We start from the raw sequence: 15,622 nt of genomic DNA on the forward strand, positions 1-15,622 counted from the left end.
TTTTTTTAAGTAAATCTCTTAACTAGCATTTTGAGTGTAGTTTTAGTTACATGCTTTTGTATACGAAGTATGAACTTTTATTTTACACACAAAATTAATCACCCATTTCACAAAAAATATAAAAATTATCAAGTACAAATGGGTTTGTAACCGGTCTTATTTCCAACGATGGCCGTCACTGGGCGGGCGTACCCGCCAGCTTTTTTCATACAAAATTACGAAACTGAAATATCAATGAATCCTGCATGTAATGAAAACGTAATGTGTTCTTATAGTATATAATTGATTTAAAATTTGTAATATAATATTATTTTGTGGAAAATGAAATCAATATTTATATAATGTAATCATGAACAGGACCGGCAATGGCCTGATTGAGTAGCAACAAGTTTCGAAGATGCTTTCTTTTAGAAATATTTATGTTAGATTATGTCTTATTCTACTACGTAATTATATTATCAATTAATTAATCAAATTCGCAAAAAAACGCTACTTACGGTATGTTTTCAATAAATAAAAACCGAAATCACCAGCCCAAACAATAACACACACGATCGTCGTGATGTATTTTTGAAGTTGTTTATTTTTTTAAATGACAGATCCAGGCATTAGAAACTTTATGGTTTGCTAGAGTAGTTACCGAAATAGCAATTAATATTAGTTCTTTTACCTGTTATAACTTCGGTATCCAATAAATCTGTATAAAATCATCACCGGCTCCTCTAGGTGTTTATTTATTTATTTAATTTATGTATTTATACATATGATATGCTTCCTGAGACGCACGAGTCGCGCAACGCTCTGTGGCAGCATGCGTCCACGGCTGCATGTATCGCGTGAGCGGATATAAATTTTACACTCAGCACCGCTCACTCAAACCGACTGGAGCTGACCATTAAAGTGTCGTACCCAACGTGTGGACCGAAAGTTTCAAATAGAAGTAACTTTGTATTTGTAATAACTCTTGTAAACTTAGCTTAACGGTACTCTAACCTGTTCAGAAAACTATTAAGTGTTTTGGGCAATCTTAATTATAAGAAATGTTTAAAAATTTTGTGGATACTTTCTTACCACTAAGGTATAACCTAACTTTATTATTAATTGGACTTACCAATTATTTAAGCAGTACCTTAAACGTACTTAGCGTACCTTACTTATTAAGCAGTATTTTTGAAAATATTTAGCTTACCTTATTAATTGGACTTTCCAATTACCTGAGCAGGACTATAAATGTACTTAGCTTACTTTACTACGACTAGCTTATTAAGCAGTATTTTGGAAATTATTTAGCTTACTTTAACTTACACTATATATAGACAACATGGACTTTGTAAATTCCGGTTGTCCAATTGAATTTCTACTTAAGGACGAATTGTTGCACGAACTAACTATACGTCACTTACCGGCAGAACAATCCTCATCAACCGATGACTTAAGAAAACTCCTTCGGCACACTTGCGTGCTTGTTTGTCGAGGTAGTTTGCAGGCTTTATTCCAGACAGATGTCGGCAACCAAGCTGCTGAGTTGGCAATATGTACTTCCAAGGTATCAGAGATTGAATCCAGCATTCCGGAGGTTATTTTTTTTTTTTAATTTATTTTTCAAAACAAAAATATACATTGGTTCTTAAATCTAACCTACCTACTGCAATCCCTATAATGGGTTTATATGTAGGAGGCTTCAGTCGCTGTCTTGCACAGATTTATGCGCTATGTCTGGCTACTAGTTACTGTATACAAATTAAAAATAAATGACTTAAGCTTACTTTTACATTTGGCTGCATTACTACAATTAACTAGTTTTTGTACAAGGTCCTTGGGTAAGTGGTTTAGCGTGTAAGGGAGCACATATTCCCTGCCTCTTTGACCATATACATTTTTAAATTTTGGTAGGTCATAACGAGGCATGTATGACAAATTACGCAAATTACCTGGTCTTTTTCTTTCTTCCAACTCTTGCAATTGCCTAAAATTTTCGTAGATATTAACCATTTTAATTTTGTCGTATATACTTATAATTTTGCAGTGACCAAGTAATTTAGAGTAGTCATCCCTATATAAGTTTTTAACAAGTCTGCAGGTGGGCAACTCCACTCCATATCCTGGGTTCTTTACGAAAAGTTCGTGGTGAATTTCAAATTACATTTCACACATAAACTCCGAGAAACTCAGAGGTGCAAGCCCGGATTCACCCCACGGCCTCTGTTTGAGAGGTGGTAAAAAAACACGCCTTTTTTTAAGAAACAAATGAGACTACTTTTTTCAGATCTAAGTCGGTCTTGTAAAGGGCCCGAAACGTTGGTTTGTTTAAAAAAAAACAAATATACGCGATACAGATCCGAAAAAATAGTTTCATTACCTACAAGTAACATCTTTCATTTCGACATCAACAATATACTGAGCTCCTGAAATAAGTGCGCAACAAGAACTGCCAGAAGTCAATGTCGATGCCGTTGTAGATATCGATTTCGCGCATGGAGTCCGTCTAGTAGCAGCTTTCATAGAAAATGGATTTTACTATAAAGACAAACTTCGGGGAGCTTTTGATCTTAGTAACAGGTAGATATTGCTGCCCGTCTATAGAATTTCCTTCTTTATAGGAAGTAAAAAACGGGAGCCAAAAAGTCTCGTTGAAACAGGCAGGTGACTGGAGTCACCTGCCTGTTTCAACGAGGCTTTTTGGTCTCTACCTGATGTTAAATAGAAAATTGAATTCAAATGTGAATTCTCAAAACAATATTCACGAACCAGCCTGACTATGATCGACTACGTCAACTTTTACAGCTCCTCATTCTTGAAAACACAGACTGGCTCTAGAACCTTTTCCACATTATTCGAAATGGAGTCCTCATTTTTCAAACAAAATTCATTCTCTTGTTGCACTAGAAACATTTCCTATGTCGTTAGAGGGTCTGAATGCCTTTGAGTTAATAAAATCCTTCCACTCCAGGCGTTCCGCAGTGATCAATCAATGCCATTATGATTAACCAACCCTGGACAAGTTTTGCTTAAGAGCTACCACAGAAAGAGCAAGTACTCCACTGTGGAGGAAGTAAGTTGCTTCAAGCGAACCCGTTATTGTCATCTACGAAAAAATTAACCTACTACAGTATTCATACAATCACTGCCTTAGCCACCTCCACCCTGCACTCCTACAAGATGCCTGTTCACGTCTCGTTTGAAGGACGAGAGAACATGCACTATAAGAGAGTTCCATTTGTCGATTGTGCGACAGAGAAAGGTGCATCCAAACCTTTTAGTTCGCGATGGAATACGTCATGTTGCTTCGGAGCAGGAAAGGGAAGAATAGGATAAGGTTCAATAATTCTTCAGAGCACAGTTAAAACGTGTCTAGGATAATATAAAAATGCAATTTTCCAAAATGATTTACCGTTAACAACCTTTTTTTTTATACATTAGAAGTGCGCATTTGACCTCCATCTCACCTGATATCTATCTACAACTGTGCTGTCATCAGCATACGCAAAGGTACATGGAATTAACATATCATTGATATGCAGCAGAAAGAGAGTTGCAGACAATACGGAACCCTGAGGAACTCTATCGCCGTAATATGTTCGAAAGAGTAGCCTTCTAAGACCACTCGAATCGAACGTTGGCTCAAGAAATTCGATATCCAATTGCAAAGGTCAGTGGGAAGACCATAAGAGGGAAGCTTACTTAAAAGGCTTGCGTGCCAGACCCTGTCAAAAGCTTTAGAAATGTCCAAAGACACTGCAAGTGCTTCACCTTGCTTTGCTATAGCCTCGCTCTATATATGACAGGCATACACAAGAAGATACCCAGTAGTTCGCCCTCGTCGGAAACCGTACTGGCGATCACTGAGGAGGTCGTTGTATTCAAGATATGGCAGGAGACGGTTGTTGAGTACCTGTTCCATGGTCTTGCAGAGTATGGAAGTGACTGAGATAGGTCTATAATTGACAGGATCAGTTCTGCTTCCCTTTTTTGGCACAGGAAGCACGTTTGCAAGCTTCCACGACCTGGGAACTGGGACAGTCTCATACGAGAGGCAGTACAGGCGTGTGAGAACAGGAGACAACTCAGGCGCACAGTTACGCAGGACTATTGCTGAAATTCCATCTGGCCCGCTAGCTTTATTCACGTCTAGATTCCGCAGAGTTTAATGTACCTCTTTTTAACGTATGCCAACTGGCGCTATAGTGCAGCCAGCCTGGGTAAGGTAGGTTCCCTGCGGCATCCAGACGCGAACTCTCTGCAAAGAGTGAGGCAAAAAGATTTGCCTTCTCTTTCGCTGTATGAGCCAGCGAGCCATCCGGCCTCAGCAGAGATGGCAAAGATGGGCGACAAAAGTTAGATTCGACCGCTTTGGCCAGGAACCAAAAGGATTTGCTGCCGTCTGGAGCGTTAAACCATGGACGAGCTTGGGGTCCACTGGGTACATCAGAGCATGGTATGTAATATGTATATGTAATGTATATATGTATTATGTAGTACGTAATACTCCATACCCAAACGCAGGACCTCGACTACAGCATCAGCACAGCTCGACGTGTCTCCTGAAGTAAAGCACACCTGCCAGGGATATGACGCAAACAAATGGCGCATTTTGTACCAATCTGCTAACTTGTATCGCCATACCCGCCTCATACCACTAGGGCCCTGGTCGGGTATACGAATACGGTTTTCACCAGGCAATAGTCGGAAGTACCCAGTGGGGCCTCCACAACCACAGAGTAGCGGTCTGGGTCAGTTGTTAACAGAAAGTCCAAGCAATTAGCCGTATGAGACTCAACATCTGGGATCCTGGTGGCACCACTGACAAGCTGGAAAAGGCTTAGCGTTAACGCAAGTTTACGCGTCTCTCTCCCAGCGTGATCGGTCATCTGGTATGGGAACAACCATTCTTGATGGTGAGCATTAAAGTCCCCCAGAATGACTAGTTGCGCCGCTGGGTACGTGATCTGAGCCTCATCAGATATCTCATTCAGACGTTGGAACAACTTGGTCGCCTCCTGATCTCCACTGTGCGAGCGGTAGACACAGCTGTACACTATTTGTGTAACTCCTGTGTCAACCATAAGCCACAAAACAGAAAAACACGGAGCCTCAAGGTTCTTGAGACGCTTGACACAGATGTCATCGCGACCGTACGCACAGACTCCGCCACAAGGTATGAACCTGTGCTCCAGGGTATACCCGGGGTAGCTGAGGTTGACAGGACGCTGCGTCAGTCGGACATCTGATCTACATCTCGGTGAGGAACAGCAGCTGCGGTTTGTCGGTTTCAAGGTGGTAGTGGACCGAATCGAGATTTCAGTGCAGACCTCGGATATTAGTGAGGTGCACTTTTAGTGGAAGGACGTGCAACTGCTGTGTAAACTTTTTTCCTTTTCGGTGACCTTTCATGTTTTGAGACGTGAATAGGCAGGAGGAAGGCAGTTGGACGAGGCATTGCGTCGTGTTCAACCAAGCAGTAAGCTCACACTGTCACACGAGGTTACAATCGGTTTGGAGACCGCGGGGACGCCCGAACCCCCCCGGAGATGGCCACCTGGTCCTCCCCTCCGGTCGCCAACCGGCAAGGTGGAGCATTCCGGGATTTTTCGTTGGGTGGCGGGGCAGCCTTTCACGGGTGACTTTCCCGCTACTTGGGCTCCCAACTTCCCACCGTCGGCCAGCGGTGCACCGTGCTTCGGATCCCGCTAGCCTCCAGAACCGAGTGCTCAATGTGACAGTACAAGCAGTTACAATTCGTCGTTAGACGCAATGCAACTGTTCAGACACGACCTCCTATTGGCAACTCCCGAACACGAGTCGGAACACGGTGAAAACCATTTGGCGACTCGGTTTTTTAACCTGTTTTTTGAATGAGAAAAAACTGATTGTGTAAAATTTGCGTCGCTTAATGTTAGACAGACAGCCAAAAACATTGTTAGGAATGAAAAATAAAACATTGAACCATGTAGACATTGTCGTAATTTTTTGAGTCTAGATGCCAAATTGCAGTGACTCAGCTGTGCAGTGTGTACGATTAAAAAAATTCAACAACTGTGACAGGTTTATTTTCGCCATTTCCATTTAGTTTGATAGCATTTAGGTTTTTTATTATATTAAAAATAATAAGTGCGCATATGACTTCCATTACAGATGATGGAAAGTGACGATGAGGTCGGCGATGGAGCATGCACTACTAATTTACTCTCACTTTGAAAAGTTCCAAGTTATAACGTTCAGGTTACAAGTCTGCGGGCAGGGAATTCCTCTCCACACTAGCTACTACATAGGGGTGGACACCCACCCTACGTTTAGTCATCCGAAGATGGAAAAGGGAAGGCGAAATTAAATTGCGCAAGTCCCTCTTATACTCTCCGTGATATATCCTGTGGAATACCTATAAGCAGGCAATTTTACGACGGTGTTCAAGGCTCTGCAGTTTCACCTCTACTAATTTCGAGTCACCTATAAGTATCTTGCCAGGTTTTTTAATTTTGCACCATTTGCCGTATCCCTATATTCATACCATGTTGGTGATAGAGTTACTTCCAGTAGGTGTCCTTAGTTTACCATAGTAATAGAAGATGGAAATGCATGTGTCGTTGATATGACGGATTTTACAGCAATTTATAAATTCCGGCGTTACTTTGCCAAAATCCATTTAATGAAAATGGATGTAAATTGCTTTGTTCTTTTGCGAACCGAGTAGAGATGCGAAAATGTAAAAAATGTAATGTTTGAAAATTTATGCTTACGTGGTGATGGAATATTAGGTTAGGTTAGTATGATATATGATATAGTCCGTGATTTATTTAATTTTTGTTCTTTAATGACATTTTCTTTTTTATTAAGTTATTTATTTTTATTTTTTTATATATTTTTCCGTGTTAGTGGTAACTTGAGAGCGTTAAATTTTTATTTTTGGTGACGTTTTTATTAGTGTATTGTTTTGATTTTATTTTCCTACATACCAACGGTGAATAGTTGATATTGAAAATGGAACAAGCGCAACTACGACCGCAAATACCACCAAAAGTATACCGGACACGTGTTCTGCTTCTCTACCAGCCATCCTCAAGAGTTGTGACTGTAGCTGCGCATAATTTATTTTATTAATTTGATTTAAAAGTAACTGCATGAAAAAAAAATTAACACAAGCACAGAGTTCTCAATTGGACTATTTTTTTTGTATGTATGTTACGCGACAACTCCGGTATTTGTGAACGATTTTGATGATTCTTTTTTTGTTGGAAAGACGACACCTCAGTGTTGGTTCCTTTTAATTTTTTAGAAAATATTCCATCTCTAAGAGTGGCAAACTAGGGGATGAATCCGGTTCACGCACTATCGGATAACCGATTTCAATAAAAAATGAAATGAGAAATGATTTGAATGAAACGATTTCAATAAAACCTGGCAAATATATGAACGAACTTTTGAGGTCGGTTTTTTATTACTCTGTACTGAGTTTATTTTGCACATTTTTATTGAGTTTAGTGTAATTTGGCGTCTTCACTTTTTCAACATTGCTTTGTTTGCGCCAAGACGTGCTTGTCGGAAGAGAATTTGACAGTGGCGTATCCTCTATCATAATAAACCTGCTAATGTTAAAAAATTAACGCCAATTCCATCAGAGCTTGTAATACGCTTGAGTCGTAAAATTTTACGCATCGCGAAGTCAATTATTTTTTATAGACAATAAATTAGAGAATAGCTAGTAAAACTCACACCGCAAATGTGAGAGTTGCTCTTTTACTTAACTAAGCTTCCAACACAAATTAATGAAAATTAAAATATTTCAGCGTACAGAAATTTTCTTTGAAACATTTTAAATGACCTACATGATTTTTTGGTATAATTCCAAAAATGCATACAATCAACCACTGTGTTTCAGCAATCCAGGCGACAAATGAAAAGTCCTTGATACAATTTGAGATACAGTTAACCTTTTCTTCTGAGCTTTGATTTTGTTTGATAATACCAGTTGTAGTGCCACTCAGAGCTTTAAATCGTAAGTATCGTAAGGGCACTGCCATTGCGCCCGTCACCCCGGAACGTAAGTCGACAAGTCCCATATATCTGTAATTTCACAAGCACACTTACGCTTTCAAATCGGAACGCAGTAATGCTCACAATACTGCTTGGTGGCAGAAATGGGTAAGGCAGTACTTGGACGAACTCTTTCACAAGGAGATCTGTTGTATGATAGACAGTACCGTGGGTTTAGATTTGGGGATTAAACCTTACTGAACGGGTACGAATCTGGCAGGACCTACAGGATCGGTACGCAAAATTACATCCGGAGAAGAATATAACTATAGCGGCCTATCTCAAAAACACCAAATTCATCAAGAAGATGTTTTAAAAAACTTTAATATATTTAGCGCGTTAAGCCGACTTATGTCATATCTACCGATGTTATATCGCAATTATTTTAACCAATAGAAAACTCAATATAATTTTACACATTTTGAATACAAGTTGTAATAAGTGGAAACAAATGACCATAAAGTTGATACTATAGCAGCTCTAATTAAAATTTTTCCCGTACTAATACGGTTCATTTTGCTCGGGTCGACCGGCAGGGACACTGCCTTTATTTTTTATTTTTTTACAAACGGAAATAAAGCTATTTGCAAAATGTATATCATATACTACTTACTATATATACTATGTATAGCGAGGGCTTCCAAAAAACACCAATTTGTAAACTTTATAATAATTAATTTTTTGTCCTATTTCTTTGTTATATCTTTTTTTTGTCCGTTTTCTTTGTTATATCTTTTTTTTCTAGTTGGTTTTTGAAATTTCATGCTTGCCACACCTGTACGCTTCCACGGACGCTCCCATCGACACGTTAACACTGACACACAACTACACTAAGACTCACTGCACGTCCTACACATTACTTACACATTGCTTTTTGCTGTGATGCACCACTTCGCGTTACCCACTAGGCGATAGCTGAAAATCAGTGCGTTGCTTTTGGGCAACACCTGCACTGAGCTATGGCCTGTTTGGCTTGCTGCAGCACTCACAACTTGCTTTTTAATTAATTGTAGATATATGTCGTTTATTGTGTATATTTATTTGATTTCATTCCTTTTTGTTATTTTGTATGTTTTGTTTTGAGTTTTTTTTTGTCTTCTTTCTTTCTTTAGCTATTTGTTGTTTCATATTATTGTGTGTGCTTGTGGTAAGTCAATAAACGTATTGTATCTATCTATCTATCTATCATACTATAAGTGTTCTATTTAGTTCAGATGACATAAAAAAAATCATTGGTATACGTAAAGTACCTATTGAATACACAGGTGTTCTTGTAAAATTTCTAGGTAAGCTTTCTTTTTTTTCTATCGTGAATATTTTCAGGAATCATAATTTTTACACCGTACGGTAATCAGTGTATAATTTTAGTATACATTTTTTCCAAACTTATTGATTCTACACTTTCACTGTTATACAGAAACAACTAAAGCCATTTGAGGTTGTATTCTTAGGAACAAATTGTAGTTCTTAATGTCATTTAGTGTTGCGCAATATTTTGTAAAAAAAAAAGTTTCAAATAGATTCGACCTCCGTGCGTACATATTAAGTAAATCTTAATACAATTAGTTCGGAGCTGTCAAAACTTATAATAAAAATATTTTTGCAAAAGTAAACCAAACCAAAATCAATCATGTTAACTAAACCGAAACAATTAACTTGAACAACTCAATTGCTATTCAGTTAATGGGCCATATAGTTAACCGGTGGGCAGTTAACGTGGCGGTTCTCGGGAAAATTGACCCATCGGTTAGGAAACTTGGCCATTTGCCAGACAAGCTAGCTTTTGTCGTTTTTAATATCTATGAGTTATTAAACAAATGATTGCATTGAAATAACCGTTGAGTATTTAAGCTATTCCATAGGCGTAATTGGTAATGCAGTGTAAAAGTTCTAGCAAATAAAACACGCCCGTCCTGAAAATTTGGTATGCTGAAAATTTTAACCTACTCATGTTACAAACACCGTTGCAACAACACGAATCTTACCTATTTATTTTTGTTATCGTATCTATTTCTGCCTCCAAACAGTAATGTTGGCATTACCGTGTTCCGGATCGAAGGGTAAGGGTGCTGGTGAAATTACAGGCACATGGGACTTGTCATCTTATGTCTCAGGGTGACGGGCGTAGCAGCAGTGCCCCTCTGATTTATAGCTCTGAGTGGCACTGCAACTGTTTTGGACAGGCGTGTAGGTTATCATCGTGCGACTTGTTCGTCCCGTCACTTGATATCATAAAAAAACAAAGTGACGGGACGAACATGTCGTGCGCCTGTTGTTAAGCGACACGCCTGTCCACAACTGTTGCTGTACCAGTCGAGTTTTAAATCGCAAAGATCTGAGGGACCAGAGGCATAAATTGACAAGTGCCACACGTCTATAATTTCGCCAGCACCTTTAAAACCGGAACGCAGTAATGCTCACATTACTGCTTGGCGGCAGATATATGTAGGGTGGCAGTACTGCTTTACCTTCTGGAATCTTGATAGTGGTGCCGAGATTGAGCTGCTGCAACCTGGCTAGCGCGGCCTGCTGCAGAGCACGGCGCTCTACCTCGCTGAGCGTTAGCAACGAGCTGTCCGTCAGTCTGACGCAGCGCCCGCTGCCGTCTACCCAGCAACAGCTGCCCTGCACATAACGCGTGACGTCATCACACCACGAACATAACAATAACAGGCTCCAATTACAACATAACGCTACAATAGTTCAATACAAGATTCTTATACAATAAAATATTATTCAGTAAATGTAAGAAAACATTTTTTTCTGAATTAAATTTTTCGGACAATCACCCCACAATATTCCAATGAGATACTAGATTAAGTAAATTGTTGATTCAAAATTCAATATCAATTTCGCCTAGAATTAGGCACAACTCACATAGACTTTATGCTGTAAGTTACATACATAGTTACATCTAATTGAGTATTTAATTTTATTGACAAATTTATATTAGTATACTAAAAAAATCAGAACAAAATAAAAAATAAAAGAACAACGACACTACGGGATGAGCTTACGAGCTTGGAATAGTTTTAAATAACACCAAATAACTAAAATAAAGATGTAAACTATGCCAGAAAACAAATAGGAACTAACTAAGAGTATACTGCCCTTCTTATCATAACTACGTACAACGTTATCGACACTTTTAGCGAAATTATGTTATTAACTTCTGTATTCAGCAAAATGAGATCTACAATCCCCTCTTATCGGTTTTTTTTAAGTATCTTGTTTAGTTTCAGTTGTACTGTTAAGTAAAATTTTTGACGTTTTTGACATTTTGTGTTTGATATTTTTTTAGGTGACAACAAAACGTGAGGGGTAATGTATAAGCTTCTATAAGACAGTGAAACAAACACTTTATACTAAAAGTTATTACACTGACTCTGCCTTACAGATGAGCAATTGTTTAATATGAAAATTTCAAGTGTAATTTGCTTACCTATGAAATAAAAATTATTTGAATTAGATTGTAAGTGCCGGTATCTGGTAATGTATCGAAATGCAAAAGCGTTAGTCATGACAAGGAGAGCAGTATAGATAGGCAATCCATATAAAACGTTGCAATGACATTCATTATAGTTTACAACGCATTCAAAAAATTTAATGAGAGAAACAAGTGGCCGTCAGTTTGGAACGCGTATGCTGCATATTTCTACGATTAAATAATATTATACGTCAAGAATAATAATGTTAGCGAAGAAAAACAAACGCCAAATCAATTATCATCAAATAAATTTTTCATTACTTTCTAATTTGTCGACGTTGGCTCATATCAACACCACTCAACACAGTGAACACTGCAAGTTAATAAAAAAATCATCAATAGAACCTTTTTTATATTTCAGGGTCACAGCAGGTGCTACTGGCGACAATCCAATCGAATTAAATAAAACAACATCAAAAGTATTGCGAGTCAATGAATTGGATAATATTTACATAGCCACAGCTAACTAGATGAAGAATTAAGATGTTGACAGTCAACATGTTTATGGTAATTATGGCTATTTATATATAAACAGCTAAAGCTTGTTCTGCTATCAGTCTGTCAATTGCAAGACTATACGTTCAGAGAGAAACGATTGTGAGTCAGAACGATTGTAAAATATGTGTTTTGTCTGGAGAAAACGCCTACGATCGCGGTTATAATGAAGAGGGTCTTGACGTGATGCATATAAGAAACTTTATCTAATTTATTGTTAGTGGCAATACTGAATTTTCGTGACTTTGTATCGAGTCATTTCTTGGCTCTGAATTCATTGGAGAAATTAACTGTGATTTTAACTCAAGAGCAAAGGAAACAAAGGTTAACGCAATCAGTGTTGGTTAAATGAGAAAATGATGTCTAGTCTACATGAACATATGACATGCCGTCACAGGCAATTCTGGTTTGCCTGTATTGCCAAATAGCACCATTTAGTAAGACAATGAAATAGAATAAAAATTGTATCGAAGGCCAGTAGTTACTTCTCATGAAACAAAGCAAACAAAATTTAAAATAGAAAAGTCCGAAAATAAAAAAGAGATATCGACGCAAGTTGAAGTACGTGTAACGCGTGTCAAAACACACGTGCCGAGCATGGGGCAGAATGTTTATGATAGCAAGCCTTCGCGGCCGCCCATATCTGAATCTATTCTCTGACAATAACATCAAAATATTTGCTAGTTATGATTTTTCGCTGATATAAGTCAGATGTTGACTGAAAGATAAACTTTTGCATGAACTGAAGGCGGTGAACTGTGCGCGAATACTGAACGTTAGTGTACAAATATAACATGCACTAAGACTCCAAAAACAAACAACAACAAGACTGTATTGAATAACAATAACCAAGCAAAGGGTTAAGGACAACCGATAAACAAACATTTTAAGGAATATGATGCTTTAGTTTCAAGGTCAAGTTTATTTACTAACATACAAACTAGTGTCTCAACTGCGAAGATAGTCTTTAAGATTTTTTCGTATGTGTAGTAAATGGTAAAAAATAAATAAACATTTAAACTGAGATGAAATTAAATAAACTTGGAAGAGAAATGTGAACAAGATCAGCAAAATATCTTAACCGTTAATCGCTTTCACCCGTCTTTTGAAACGAATGCAAAGCAAGTTGCTAAAATACTCCAAGCTCTCTGCAAACCCGACATGTTTCTGTCGCGCGCTAATTTCGATACAGATTTATGCGAGTTCCAGAAATTATTTTACCAGCATTCACCAAAAATAATGTGACATTGTAACGGCTTTGGATTTGTATACCAGAGGAATTTATATGATTGAAACATGCGTTTGTATTAGGCAGTTTCAGTCAGGCGTTTGACAACGCTTACTTACATAATTTAACATTATAAAAAGTGCATTTATGATGTAGGGCTACAGTGTTTGCTCAAATGTCAACACAAATGGAGCAAAAGTCGTTTACAATAATATTGTACAATTAACGTAAGTTGCTTTTTGAGCTAACATAACATGTATACGAAAGAAACATCATAGCAACACAAGAACGGAATACCATGCGACTGACCTGAGGCGTCCATGAAGTCGAGACGCGGCTGGAGCTCCGACTTCGTGTCCTCCACAGTCTCTTGCTCACGCTCTGTACCACGCTGCTCGAAGACCGCGACTTCTGCATGCCACCTGGGGGAGGAGCCATCGTAGGTGCACTTTTGCCTAACAATGTCGAGAGGAACGAATGCGACTGAGTAGGGGACGTCGGGGACGGAGGCGATGTTGGAGTCGACGCGACAGAAGCAAATCGCAACTCCCTATACGTCAAAATCCAGCCCTCTTCCGTTTGACAGCCTTTATGAGGTCCGTCATCGTCCACTTCTTGTGGGGCGCGAGGCTTTATATTCCGCAAATTTTTGTCGTAATTGATTCGCTTGAAACGATCCGAATTCTCAGCGTCCACGCTCTTTTTCCGAGCCATCCTCAGATAGCGTTTGATGGTGTCGCTGACTGATTGCGAGACGTCGTCGTGGTCAACGCTCGAGCGTCGCCGTGTTGGTTTCCTCTCAGACGGCGGACTCGTTGGACTAGTAGGAGCTGTTGCAGCCTCCATCTTATCACGGTAAGCTCTCTCCATTTCCAACAAGACTTCTTCCGGGATCGGAACGGTTTGTGTTCCAGCGTCCACATACTTGTCTTCCATAGATTCGCTGAATACTTCAATAAGCGGTGGCGGAGACATCGGTGGAGATAGTAAAGAGTCCTCTCCATCGTCCACACGCGCACCAAGAACACTTCTGCCTCGCAAAGCAATGCGGCCCGAGCCGCTCGCAAAACCACTAGGTCCATAACCACCACCTGAGCCTCCACTGCTACCGCCGCTACGACCGCCTCTATATGGCTTAGTCTTACGCAAGTCATGATACAGTCTTTTTAATAAATTCCTATCAGTAAGTAAATCCTGCACAATGGTGTCCCTGTTCGGGGAGCGACAGTAATATCTTCCCAGATTCTCCAGTAGAGTTCTCTGAGTAGAATCAGCAGCGTCGGAATCCGTTAAAGTGCGATCCGCCTGCTTCTTGAGAAACTTCCTCAATGAGCGTACTAGTTCCTCGTTATCTCCGAGTCGCGAGGGGCCTCTATCATCTTCTACTTTCAGGTACTTTCGCAATAAATCAACTAACGCGCTCTCATCATCCTCCTCAGGCAGAGGTGGCACAATTGGAGTAGCTCCTGCAAGTCTCGACCCGAATCCTGATGAAGACGAAGGTGGTGGAGCTGCAAAAAAATCTCGCCGAAGTTTGGCGATGTCAAATCTTCCTCCAGACGTGTGCCCAATGTAAAGATCCGTGGGTCTTGTCGGCACCTGCGGAGCATCATCCGAAGGCGACCGGGCGCGAACGGAACCGCCCCTGGGTCTTTTCTTTCGTCTTGGTCGCGGGATGGCACCAGGATAGGAACTCTTCCTCCAGAGCAGGAAGCGGTTCTCTCTCTGGCACACTTCCTGGAAGTACGCCTCTATACGTGGGACGTCTTCCGGCCGATTTTGCGCACCGTCCGGTATGAGCCGGCGGCCGGCGTCGGACATGTACTTCCAGGTCTTGCGCGTGAGCAGCCATCGCTCTCGCGGCTTCTCCCGCCGGCGCACCACCTTCGTCATGGGTTCCGCGGCAGCAGGTCGTCGGCGGCACTCCATGGCCGCAGCGCGGGGCGTCAGGCGGGGGGACGTGCGCGCCGCATCGTCAGCCTCGGCCCGCACACCTGCCCGCGAGAAACTGAATACTACTCAGCACCGGTCCGAATATTATGCGCCGAAATAGCCGTCTGCTAATAGAGCGGCCGTGAACTGAATATAGGGTGCGGTACGCGAGCGCGGCGGCGCAGCGCGGACTGCCTCGCGGAGTGCGCGCCGGCCACCGCCCGCCCGCCCCACGCCGTAAACAAACCGCCCGCCCACGCCAGCGCCAGCGCAAGCTTTAGCCGGCCCTGTGATCGCGACACGCTTTAGCCCTAGCTAAACCTTGACCCAGGCGGTAACATGTCGTGAGATCCTATGAAATGCGTCAATAAGAATGTACAACTAGCGATAGAAGGGATGTGCATACCAACTGATTATTATAACAATAATAATAAACCTTTAAATTGAGTGCT

The 15,622-nt window shown here is 40.4% G+C and overlaps 1 protein-coding gene across 5 annotated transcripts in view; it reads right to left on the minus strand.

Moving 5' to 3' along the window:
• LOC113236327 overlaps positions 1 to 15,553 on the minus strand; it is a 68,620-nt gene extending 53,067 nt beyond the window's left edge. For all 5 annotated transcript variants that reach the window (XR_003310938.1, XM_026472344.1, XM_026472342.1 and 2 more), the window contains exons 1-2: positions 13,548 to 15,553; positions 10,497 to 10,653 (exon numbers count right to left, since the gene is read on the minus strand). Coding sequence is in view for 4 of the 5 variants with exons in the window: in XM_026472344.1 (XP_026328129.1) it covers positions 10,497 to 10,653; positions 13,548 to 15,167 (1,777 nt within the window). In the remaining variant the exon portion in view is untranslated. The remainder of the gene's footprint in view (positions 1 to 10,496; positions 10,654 to 13,547) is intronic.
• Between the last annotated feature and the right edge of the window lie 69 nt (positions 15,554 to 15,622).

The sequence above is a fragment of the Hyposmocoma kahamanoa genome, unplaced genomic scaffold, assembly GCF_003589595.1.
Source record: "Hyposmocoma kahamanoa isolate Upper Pololo Valley unplaced genomic scaffold, ASM358959v1 91, whole genome shotgun sequence".
Classification (NCBI taxonomy): Eukaryota; Metazoa; Arthropoda; class Insecta; order Lepidoptera; family Cosmopterigidae; genus Hyposmocoma; species Hyposmocoma kahamanoa.